We start from the raw sequence: 11981 nt of genomic DNA, 5'->3' as shown, positions 1-11981 counted from the left end.
TATTTCTGTCTAAAATGCATTGTGGGCTACATGGTTCTTCAGATTTGGTTTGTTTTTTAACAATTAAAAAAAAAATCTGTAAGATTTATATATATACAATGTAAATTGGTCTGTCCCTGTCACATTTTATTATTGAGAATATTTTACATGTTAAGGCATGTTGGATCCAACCTGGTTGCCATGATGACTTGAACATCATTGATAAGATATTTCAATATTTGCATATGAAAGATTCTGAAGATTTTGGTCCTTTTTTATGATGTTTTTGTTAGCATTTTCCCACACCTGTAATACTGAATTATGCATGTGCTGGAGTTTACGTTGAACACACACACACTGTTCAAATGTATACAGTTATTAAACAATGATGCATGCATGAAAAGTGACAGTAAAGACATTTACACCATTACAAAAATATTTTAAAGAAAACTGAAAAACTTCTGCCAGTTTTTCACAAAAATATTAATCAGCACAACCGTTTTTAATATTGATAAATGTTTCTTGAATGGCAAATCAGCATATTAGAATGAATTCTGAAGGATCATGTGACACTGGACTAATGATGCTGAAAATTCAGCTTTGATCACAGGAATAAATTACAAATAAAATATATTCAAATAAAAAAACTGGTATTTTGAGTTGTGATAATATTTCACATTATTACTGTTTTTCCTGTATTTTTGATCAAATAAATTAAAATAAGAGACGTCTTTCAAAGACAAAATCTGACCTATGGGATAAATGTTGGGGTAATATTTGATATAATTGTTATCTTATACAATACTGAAAATCAGCAGTTGTATTCAAAATACTGTCATTCCCACATACAACTACTGGTTTAGGGAATTTTAAAACATCTGATTATTTATTTAAACGAGTATAAAGGTCAGTTTCCATATCTGATAATGATTTTTTTTAACACGTAAGTGTGAGGAATCATATATACTAAATCAAGCCTGGTAACTGTTTTATTCACTCGTTATGTTCTAATACGTAGGCCAATCCTTCTCTTCAGTAACACAGTCTGTTCATCTTCTGCCAGATAATTCATAGATGATGAAGAGAGCGAAAGGTGTTTTCTTCAGTGTGACACATCACGCATTTTCATCACAGTCTCTCATCGCGCGGTAGCCATAGAAACAGAAGAGGAGGAGGCGCAGCATCATCTGCTGCGAGTGGAGGAAAAACAGCCGATGCGACCGACCTTCATTTCATCCAGTCCTGCTTCTGATGGTGAAAACCCGGTCGTTCGTAAATATTAAACATATATAAAATCACATTCATTGCTTTTATTGTAAATCACAATAGACTTGATGAAGTTCGTCGTGGTTTTGGTCTCCGCCGGTCTCCTGGCTTTTCTCGGCGTGGCCGTCGTCCTCATCGCCAGCGTGTATTCGCGATCCTCGGCCCCCGCGCCCCACGCGCTGTCCGACAACCGCTCGCTGTCGCTCCTGGAGCCGCTGCCTGGGTCCGTGGCGCACACCGGGCCGCTCGGAGCTCTCCATGGTGCTGAATCTTATGACGGAGGTTTAGATATGGGCCTGGAGATGCCGTCGCTCAATGAGTTGACTAACGGGGACGTGACTGGGCCAAGCACGAAACAGTTCACTCTTGATCGACTCATTTGTTCCCCTATGCCTATCAGCGATTGCAAATCCAGGGGTTTGAGAGAACAAGCCGATGACCCGTTCGCCGATGAGGATGACTGGATCCTCCGCACCACCGCCGAGGAGCTCCGGCAGATCGTGATGCAGCAGAACGACCAGATCCTCGTGGACCAGAGGACCATCACGGAGCTCACCGGTAAACTCTCGGAGTGTGAGAGCGGGCTGGAGGAAAGGAGTCTTAACGAGAGGAGTATGGGGGTTTGGGCGGGCAACCGTCGCCACATGGCCGGGGATGATGTGAGCAGCTCGGCTGCGGTACAACTGCAGACGGCTCGGGCTGTGGAGGAACTGGAGAGAGCCATTCTTCAACTCAAAGATCGCATAGAGAAGTTGGAGGTTGGTATAAGAAACTATAAACACCCACTTGGAATTTGGTGCCACGGGGGTATTTAAGGGAAACGGTTTTGTAAATAAAGTAGTAGGCAAGGATGTGTGCAAATCAGGGGGATACTACTGGTTTAAACCTGAATTGTAGATGTTGTAACATAGACTTATGGACCAGAGTTGTTATTGCTAAAATTAAATACCACTACTACTACCACCACCACCACTACTACTACTAATTTTTTTGTGTCAATGGAAATAAAGCAGAAATGAAATATAAATATTAAATGAAAAAAAAAAAATATATATATATACGTATATATATATATATATATATATATATATATATATATATATATATATATATATATACATTTCAACAATCGAAAAAATTACTAAAAGTACTACTATTACTAAAAGTTAAACTATAATAAAAATAAACGAAATAACGATAATTATAATAAAAATTATTTTTAATAATAAAAGCTATTTTAAAACATCAATTAATACTATAATTATAACTTAACATGTTATGTATTAGTTCAGGCAAAAATTTAAATTCTGTCATAAATTAAAGAAATGTTTTGATGTTTTGCTAGATTTCCTGTTCATTAGGGCGAGATTTCATTATTATTGAAACATATATTTTCTGTAGAGTTGCTATTGTGAAAAGCACTTTAAAAATAAATGTGAATTTATTTATTCACTCTCATGTCCTTCCAAACCCATATGACTTTTTGCTGTGGAGCACTAAAGAAGATATTTTGAAAAATTTTGTGCTCACTGTTTTCTGTGTAATTACAGGGAGCTTTCGAGCTTCGAAAAGCATGTAAAAGCATGATAAAAGATTAAAAAAGGTAATTGGTATAACTCATGCATCATCTTCTGAAGACAAATAATAAGTGTTTGAGGAACAGAACGAAATGTAAGTCATTGTTCCCTCAAAATACTGACATATTAAATGAGAACTCTTTCGAGTTTCTGTAATTCAATTGGATTTAATATAGTCAGATACACATGTTGAACAGGATGTAATAGGTTTTGCAATAATGACTTCTTGCATAATTCTCTCGCAGTTGGAGATAGGCCCCGCAGCGATGAACCACACTGAGCATACTGTGAGCACACTGGGGACTGTAGTGGTGGGCGAGCCTGGCAGGCCTGTGGAGGATCTGGAGGGAGAGCTAGAAAAAAAGATTAGGCTGCTGGAGAAGGAGAGGAAGAACCTCCGGAAAGAGACCCAGAGCCACCACCAGCACATTGACCAGGGAATCAATACCCTGCAAGAGCGTATTACAGAGCTAGAACAGAGTAAGGAGGAAGATTTGGTTAAACTCAAGGGGATGAAATAGATTCTTCATTTTCAACTCACTCTCTCAATCTTTCCTTGCCAGGTCTTACAGATTACAGTTACCCACAAGGGTATAAACTTTCCTTCCCTGTGAGGACTAACTTCATGTACGGACTTGTCAGGCGGAATATTCCAGAGATGTACGCCTTTACGGCATGTCTGTGGCTCAAGCCTGCTGAGAGTGGAATTGGGACTCCATTTTCCTATGCTGTACCGGAACAACCCAATGAACTTGTCCTGTTGCAGGGCATTCATAATCCAGCAGAACTACTCCTCAATGATAAGGTAAGACCCACTACACTAGTAGCCTGGATGACCAGAGTTTAGTTCTAACCCTAGTCAAAGACACCTGAGCCAGCTAATCAAGGTCTTTTAGAATTTCTAGAAAATTATAGATAGGTGAGTTTGAATAGGGTTTGAGCTAAACTCTGCAGGGTAGTGACCCTCCATGCCAAGGTTTGAGGAACCCTGTACTACACCGTCCTCTCTTAGCAAATTTGCACAATACAGCTGATGGACTCAGTCGTTCCCTCAATTTATAGGTGGCACAGCTGCCTCTCTCTTTGCCCCAGGGCATCTGGCAGCACATATGTGTGAGTTGGACCCTACGGGACGGAGTTTGGAAAGCATATCAAGGTGGAAAGTTGAGAGGACGTGGTGAAGGGTTATCCGCGTGGAACCCAATCAAATCCGGGGGCGTCTTGGTGTTGGGACAGGAACAGGTGAGCAAGACCTGGAAGAGTCTGAATACACCCTCAAAGGTACCCTTTCACTCTTAGAACACAATGTGCAAAAATTGTACCTTTGGTGGTGCAAAAGCTTGTCACTGGGGCAGTACCCTCAACAGGACACCTATGCACCTTATTTACTCCTAAATTGTTCATAGTATTAGCTTAAGGATACATATTTCTACTCTAATGTACAAATATACACCTTTTAGGAGTAGATGAGGTACAAAGTTTTCCTTTTAAGGTTAGTACACCAGTGACAAGCCTCTAAATGTGCAATTTTTGCAAAAAGTTTTTCTGACAGTATTTGCATCCTTCAGAATTTGTTAATCTATTGATGTTCCTACCCCAGTGACAAGGTGTAGGACCATTTGTGCACAGTATTTTTGATGCAACATTGTGTTAATCCATGTGTAACCCTTGGCTCCACTGCAGGACACCCTTGGTGGGCGGTTTGATGCATCCCAGGCTCTTGTTGGGGAGCTTTCATTGTTTAACCTGTGGGACAAAGTGTTGTCACCAACAGAGGTTGCTGCTCTGGCGACATGTGCAGAATCGCCACGCTTGGGAAATATAGTCCCTTGGACGGACCGAGATGTGGACGTGTATGGAGGGGCTGTCAAGGAACCCGTGGACCCCTGCCTTCAGAGCTCTCATCCCCGGCAGTGAGCAGGGCCATGGGTTGATACCTTTCTTTTTTTTATGGTGAGGCTAAATGAGACAAAAATGGCCTGAAAGATATGACAACTGTGCCATGGGCCCAGTCTGTGTATAGAATATATTTACCAGAGCTACACTCTCACTGAGTGTTTGTTTCTGCAGGAAAGGGAATTGTCTGTGCGTGTGGTTGTTTTACTTCGGATAGAGCTGCAGCCGAAGGCTTTGTTTGCGTCTTGTGTTGCTTGTGCTATTTCATGCCCTTCTTCTCAAAGCATTACCACACAATAGTCCCTTCAGATATAGAGAATGTTTATCTATTGCGATGGATGTGGCTCATTCTCACAGCACGTGTCTTGCTCTTGTTTCATTATTTGTGTAAAGTGGAGCTTTCGCTTCTTTCCCTGAGCAGCTTTTTCCTTTCTTGTTTTTATTACCGGTCCCTTAGGATCACTTTTCTTGTTATACACTGTTATTTCAGTCCTACAGTACTTTAAGGTGTACAACGTCTTATCTTGTCTTATCAACGTCTATCATAACATGTCTTAAATTTGTGTCTTTTGGCATCTGGTCAAATGGGTCCTTACCCTGCAGTGTACTTTCTCTCACAGATTCAGCAAGATCCAAGAATTTTTTTTTAAATCCAAAATGTGTTTTCTGAAGCTTAATATCTGAAGCGTCGCTCTAAATTTTGAAGATCTTATGTGTAGCCCACACACTGTGAAAATATCAATGTAAAAATGTAAATGTTGTTTTACCATTCCACTGCATCTAGCCCTACGTGCCCCCTCACAGGGAAAAGCTTATGGGGAAGTGCCTGTCTGTTTATATGACTTTTGCTATTAGTTGAGGATCAGCTGTGATGTCAGTATAGTGCTTCTTCATATTTGCACCAAGGATCTTGTGACAATTGTGGATGAAAAAAATTAAAACTGTGAAGAAAATGAAATATGAGAGTGCATTGTCTTTTTTACTTATCTTATCTATCTATCTATCTATCTATCTATCTATCTATCTATCTATCTATCTATCTATCTATCTATCTATCTATCTATCTATCTATCTATCTATCTATATTTAGTATATCTATCTATCTATCTATCTATCTATCTATCTATCTATCTATCTATCTATCTATCTATCTATCTATCTATCTATCTATCTATCTATATATATCTATCTATATATCTATCTATAGATAGATAGGACCTTTGAACCATCAAGAATGACTAAAATTCATGCAAATCCTTGTTACTCTATTGGCATTCTCATCCTTGCATTCACTCTCTTCATGCTGCTGCTGCTGCTGCTGTTGAATTATAGATGTATGTTAATCACCCCCTCCATTGACCACATTGACCACTGCTGCTTCTCTCCAGGCAGCAAACATCCTTTTCTCTGTGTTTGTGTATTTCCTCTTCTATAGAGTCTCTGTATTCACAATCTCACTTTATTTAAACCTTTTAATACTGAAAAGTGTAATAGCGATAATCCAGCTCTGTATCCTTCATATATATTTCACACAATCACATAAAAATTATATCATGACATGGATGGTGTACGATGGCTGCCTTTATTCCTCACAGCACTGGTTAGACTAGACACGTGTTATTATGCTTAATGCTTAGTGTTCCTGTAGCTCAAGTGGTAACGCATTGCATTAGCAAGCGTAATGTTGGGGGTTTGATTCCCCGGGAACACATGATAGGTAAAAATTGATAGCCTGAATGCACTGTAAGTCGCTTTTGATAAAAGCGTCTGCTAAATGCATACATTTAATTTAATGTGCAGCCAGACTCTCATCTGATGAAAACCTCCTCTCTTCTCCTCTAGGTACTATTCTTCTTTATATTCTTGCTCAAATCTGTGGTTAGATTATCCCCTGCCCCTGTTTTTATTTGTAAATAGAAAATGAAAATCCCCTGTAATCCATAAATCAAAACATGGTCTGTCTGGGAAACCCATAGAAAGCTTTGAGATGATCAAGTGCTGGGTCTCAAAATCAGCACCATCCAATGCATTACATGCTGTGCATCCTAACCTACAAATGGCTAGCTTAATGCTCTCCCTAAATATTATATTGGTATATGAGAAATTATTTATCTTTATCACAGTGTTTTAAAGTGCATCCACTGTTGACATTTAAAGGGAATGTTCACCCAAAAATGAAAATTCTGTCATCACTTACTCACTCTCAAGTTGTTCCAAACGTGTCCTGCAGAACACAAAAGAAAATATTTTTAAGATTGTTGGTAACCAAACAGTTTCTGGTAACTACCAGCATCTGTTTGGTTATACTCTTGCTGACAGGTCTAAGATCAGTGTGACAGTTATCTGGGGCAAACTCTCCAGCTGTGCACAGATGTATCTAGAGCTTAATACAGGTCAGTAAAAAGCAGGAGAGTAAACCACACAGAAGGATGTAGCGGGACCAATGCCGCCTCTATACAGACCGCAGTGGGGTTACATTGGGATAAAACACAGATGGTGTCTGTGCTCATAAAATACAGAGCTTAAAGAGAAACCAAAAAAAAAGAAAAAAAAAACTTTCACCCTTTGCTTATTTTGTGTATAAACGGTTTGTGGTTTGTCTCACTATTCAGCCTAAAGTTTTGTAATGATATCAAAGCAAGCAAATGAGAACAGAATATTCATTTTTGGGGATTTTATTTATTTATTATATTTTATTTATTTAAAAAAATGACCAATAAGACATGACTTGCATTATTAACATCAGTAATTGACAACTTAAACTCCACAATAACACACAAGTAATCACGTGACTACAGTCCATCAGTTAATGTCTTGTGAAGTGAAAAGCTGCATGTTTGTAAGAAATATACCCAACATTAAAAGTTTTTAACTTTAAAAAGTAGCTTCTGGCTAGAATACCAGTCTATACATAATGCTCACATCACAATAAATAGATCGGTGCCTGATCTGTGTATATTTCTCTCCTGATTCATACGAGATGACTTTTTCCACTGGTAAAAGCAACATTAATAGCTTAGAGAGGATTCTTATTTTAGCTGAAAGAAAGATTTTGAAGTTAAATACTTCTTAATGGTGAATTCACAAGGCATTAACTGATGGACTGTGAGGATTACTTGTGATTTTTTTTATCATCTGCTTGGACTCTCATTTTACGGCACCCATTCACTGCAGAGGATCTAATTGTGAGCAAGTGATAGAATGCTAATGCTAGGAATACTATCTACATCTTGGATGGCCTCATTTTCAGCAAATTTTCCTTTAGGTGAACGTCTCCTTTAAGGATACTTCTTTAATTTGCCTTTTTCCACGGCCTATTGGTGCATGACGTGCTCTTGAACGAACGACAAGCCCACGGACCAATCAAAACAAGCGACGCGTAACGAGGGGCGGGGCTACGCACACAGCTGTCGTGCAGGAGTGGTTGCCATGGTGGACAGGTCTCTCTAGCGATGTCGGTTTAAGCAACTTCAATTTTATTTTATTACGGTACGTAAAAGTCTCTTAATACTTCACAAGCTAGTTTATATGCAACGTTAAACTCCTAGGTAGATCATTTAATGTCAATGGAAATAAAAACGAGTGACCTAGCCATACAAATTAGCCAAGTAAGCTAGCAGTTTTCCTGATAAAATACTGTTCGCTTTCCAAAACAAAGCTAATAATCTCTTCATAAGCATGCAGGACTATTACTAACCATTCATGGCTTATATGACTTTTAGATTAAAAAAAGGTACTATGGTATTCGCATTGTTGTGTGGACATGGAACTATGGTAATGTCATGTTATTAAACCTGATAATTGAAATATCATTGTATTATTTTAAGTAATCTTGCTGTACTATGGTGTATCAAAGTGTGTTACCGTGATATTACAGATACCACAGTTTCTAAAGCTATAAAATGAATATCCATCTTAGATTTATTATATCATATTTCTGATATCTTAAACCTGTCCTTGTTTTCCTTATCTAGAGCTATTCATCATGGCAGAGACAGTCGATGGCAAGAAGGACGAGGCTGACTATAAGAGACTACACAGCTTTCCTCTCATACGGGTGAACACTTGCGTGAATGGATTTGAATCTTCACTGATCACAAATGATGAAAATTATAAACAGTACTGTAACATTTTAAACATTTTCTGAGGACCTTCCTGAACTCAAACAGTCGAGCATGGCATTGGTAACACCAGGAATCATTAGTTTGTTACATGCATGAACTGATAAAAAAATTTTGAGATAAAGGTGTCTGTTAAATGTATGAAGGTAGTTGAGAAATAACTGACATAAAAAAAAAGAAAAAAATATATGTCAGTTATTTTTATTTTTTTATTATTATTTTTTTTAGATAAAAGTGTGTTAAATGTATGAAGGTAGTTGAGAAATAACTGACATAAAAAAAAGAAATATATATATATATATATATGTAAGTTATTTTTAAATATTTATTTTTTTAACTAAAAGTGTTAAATGTAAGAAGGTAGTTGAGAAATAACTGACATAAAAAAACAAAAATATATATATATGTCAGTTATTTTTATTTCTTTATTTTTTGAGATAAAAGTGTCTGTTAAATGTACGAAGGTAGCTGAGAAATAACTGACATAAAAAATAATATATACTGTATGTGTATATATATATATATATATATATATATATATATATATATAATTGCATTTAAGAATTAATATGTTGGTCAGAATGACCTGTGAACATCTTAATCATGATATAAATTCCAATAACGCAAGTTAACAACTCAAAATGAGTCTAAAAGTTACAAAACCTAAAGAAAGACACCAACAAATCGATTCAAATCAAATTGACCTGAAACATATCCATTTCCTCCGCAGCACACGGATATGCCTGAGGAGATGCGGGTGGAGACCATGGAGCTCTGCGTTACTGCATGTGAGAAGTTTGCCACTAATAATGAGGTTCGTTCTCATTGCCATCTTGGAGAAACCGTTGAGATATTAATGATATGAATCTTTCTGTGGGATTGTTCATTCCTTTTGGGGCTTCTATCTCGACAGAGCGCCGCTAAAATGATAAAGGAGTCGATGGATAAGAAGTTCGGGAACTCTTGGCATGTGGTGATTGGCGAGGGCTTTGGTTTCGAAATTACACATGAAGTGAAGAATCTGCTGTACATGTTCTTCGGTGGAGGTTTGGCGGTGTGCGTCTGGAAGTGTTCCTAACCCAAATACTGTCTGACAAACACTTTTTCATGTGCTTCTGACTTTATACTGAATGTGCCACATGTGTATGTTTATTTATGTTCAGTACTGAACAGGGTGCAGCATTTCACATGGTTTATTCTGAATGTAGTGTTGAATTATTCTGAATGTTTTCATCTCTGTTTTAACTGTTCTCTCAAAGCTGGCAGGGCATCTGTGGGGTTTATTGTCCATTTCTGCCACTCTTTTCAGTCTTCTTTCTGTCCATCCTCCGTTGTTTATGATAATTTCCACCCCTTTCATTTCTTTTCTGAAGGACAAAGTATTTTTATAAGATAAAATGCTATTTTTCAATTAATATGGGAATACATTCTTTTTTTTAAACTTCAGATATTTTATAGGTGTTGTACATTTTGCACAGCTGTAATGGGTATTTGTTTTTATTAATAACTATTGTTATTTTCTTGTGTAATAAAAGCTCATTAGAAATGATTTATTTTGCCTCTGCTATATGTAATTTCAAATGACAGAAAAGTTGATTTGACATAAAAAAAAAAAAAAAAAAAAAATATATATATATATATATATATGAAAAAATATATGCTCCCCCAAAAACAGACACTTAAAGTAATAGTTTGCATAAAAAGGTACATTTGCTGAAAAAATTACTCACCGTCAGGCCATCTGAGATGTAAATGAATTCGTTTTTTTCATGGGAACGGAGTTAGAGAAGTTGCTCACCAATGGATGCTCTGAAGTGAATGGGTGCCGTCAGAATTGGAGTCCAAACAGCTGTGATGCTTTTATTAGCTGTTTGGACTCTCACTCTGATGACAAATTAATACTTTTAATGGAGAAAAATGACTTGATGCTTAGAATTAGATGCATAATTTGTATGTATGCATTCAGAAAGTTTCTAAAGAAAATAGGTTCAAATGCTTTGATATTTGAAGTACGTTTTATTTTCTGAATATTGCATAAGGGAGTGTAGACATCTGGCTCAGAGCATCTGTTTACTCAGACAAACACTGACCTGCTGTCAGTTTATTGTGCACTTCATACCAATAGACACACATTAACCTTTCTTTGCTCACCTTTTCACCTTTTAAATACTCATACTTGCAGCAAAAGGACGTTAAGATCCAAAAATTGACAAAAAGTATGATCAGTTATGATGACTGCTAAATTTCAAATGCCATTATTCACTGAAATCTCCACTCCAGGTTTCAAATCTTATTTGCATTCCTGTACTTTAAAAAATGTTAATGGCAATGCATCATGCCAAACAGTCAAAATGTCACAGTAAAAACATGCTAATTGGCTAACCGTAGGTTACCTTACCATATACGGTGGAGAAACTAGCAATGCTTTTGAATTAATGGGTTTTGCAAGTAAAAACAAAATTTCCTGAAGAGTTTATGGTGAAAAACAGTGAAAGGACATTCCTATTAATCCCTACATGACAGTTGAGATATTTAAAGTTTGGTATATTAACATTATAAGCACTTAAGGAAATACGGTTATGGAAAATATGCAGTCATGAAATATAAGAATGTAAATGCACCTATATGGCATACCGTAATATCTGCAAAACATTTCATCAAGCACAGATGCCGTTTTATTTTGAACTGTATGTTTAATTAAGTGGAGTCAGATCTCCTCTTCTGGACTGTAACATATATTCGAGTGTAATAGATCTTTCGAAAAAATAAAAAATGTTGGGTGGGGACTTGACATCAGTTGTTGATTGAATGTTGAGATGTGGGCGTGGCTTGTGAGCTGGCAGGGGCGGAGTTAAATCAGACTAAATGATTTAAGTCTTGCATAAGTCAACAGATTTTTAAGTTTCGAAGTGCAACGTTTTAAGTTCATTATGAATTCAAAATATATAAAAAAAAAAAAAAAGAATCATATTCACAGATTAATTGTTCTCAATAAGGTCTAAAATATGCATTTATAAAATGTAATTTCCACATTTGTGTGAGCTTTAAATGCATTATGGTGAAATGCATTCTTTCTGCCTGGCCCTGGCATATTACCAAATCATCAATCTTTTGCTCTGCAGCACTTAATACTCTTGAAAAG

General features: G+C 36.9%; 2 protein-coding genes and 1 long non-coding RNA gene across 4 annotated transcripts in view; 2 read left to right on the top strand and 1 right to left on the bottom strand.

Annotated features, from left to right (window-relative positions):
• Window positions 1-11981, bottom strand: part of LOC132131975 (uncharacterized) — a 243516-nt gene that overhangs the window by 218042 nt on the left and 13493 nt on the right. The gene's annotated exons all lie outside the window — the stretch shown is intronic.
• Window positions 1151-5676, top strand: LOC132131758 (neuronal pentraxin-2-like). Of its 2 annotated transcripts, none has more exons than XM_059543855.1 (5): window positions 1151-2003; window positions 3068-3302; window positions 3386-3627; window positions 3885-4064; window positions 4506-5676. In XM_059543855.1, exons 1-5 carry the CDS (start codon window positions 1314-1316, stop codon window positions 4737-4739), a joined length of 1581 nt encoding a protein of 526 aa, XP_059399838.1. In that variant the 5' UTR covers window positions 1151-1313; the 3' UTR covers window positions 4740-5676. The 2 variants fall into 2 exon arrangements, with proteins under 2 accessions (XP_059399838.1, XP_059399837.1); XM_059543854.1 differs by having other exon boundaries at window positions 3885-4103.
• On the top strand, window positions 8056-10386 carry LOC132131238 (dynein axonemal light chain 4). The gene is made up of 4 exons (XM_059543258.1): window positions 8056-8207; window positions 8693-8775; window positions 9570-9653; window positions 9753-10386. Exons 2-4 carry the CDS (start codon window positions 8704-8706, stop codon window positions 9915-9917), a joined length of 321 nt encoding a protein of 106 aa, XP_059399241.1. The 5' UTR covers window positions 8056-8207; window positions 8693-8703; the 3' UTR covers window positions 9918-10386.

This window comes from Carassius carassius, chromosome 48 (assembly GCF_963082965.1).
Source record: "Carassius carassius chromosome 48, fCarCar2.1, whole genome shotgun sequence".
Lineage (NCBI taxonomy): Eukaryota > Metazoa > Chordata > Actinopteri > Cypriniformes > Cyprinidae > Carassius > Carassius carassius.
The sequence above is the reverse complement of the archived record's forward strand: the minus strand, read 5'-3'. Positions and strand labels throughout refer to the sequence as shown.

Excerpts from the sequence above, each read along its gene's own strand:
- LOC132131758 (XM_059543854.1), top strand. The coding sequence starts at position 1,314 with ATGAAGTTCGTCGTGGTTTTGGTCTCCGCCGGTCTCCTGGCTTTTCTC. Across the intron at positions 2,004-3,067 it reads ATCGCATAGAGAAGTTGGAG|TTGGAGATAGGCCCCGCAGC; the intron begins GTTGGTATAAGA and ends ATTCTCTCGCAG. Across the intron at positions 3,303-3,385 it reads TATTACAGAGCTAGAACAGA|GTCTTACAGATTACAGTTAC; the intron begins GTAAGGAGGAAG and ends TTTCCTTGCCAG.
- LOC132131238 (XM_059543258.1), top strand. The coding sequence starts at position 8,704 with ATGGCAGAGACAGTCGATGGCAAGAAGGACGAGGCTGACTATAAGAGA. Across the intron at positions 8,776-9,569 it reads ACAGCTTTCCTCTCATACGG|CACACGGATATGCCTGAGGA; the intron begins GTGAACACTTGC and ends TTTCCTCCGCAG. Across the intron at positions 9,654-9,752 it reads AGTTTGCCACTAATAATGAG|AGCGCCGCTAAAATGATAAA; the intron begins GTTCGTTCTCAT and ends CTATCTCGACAG.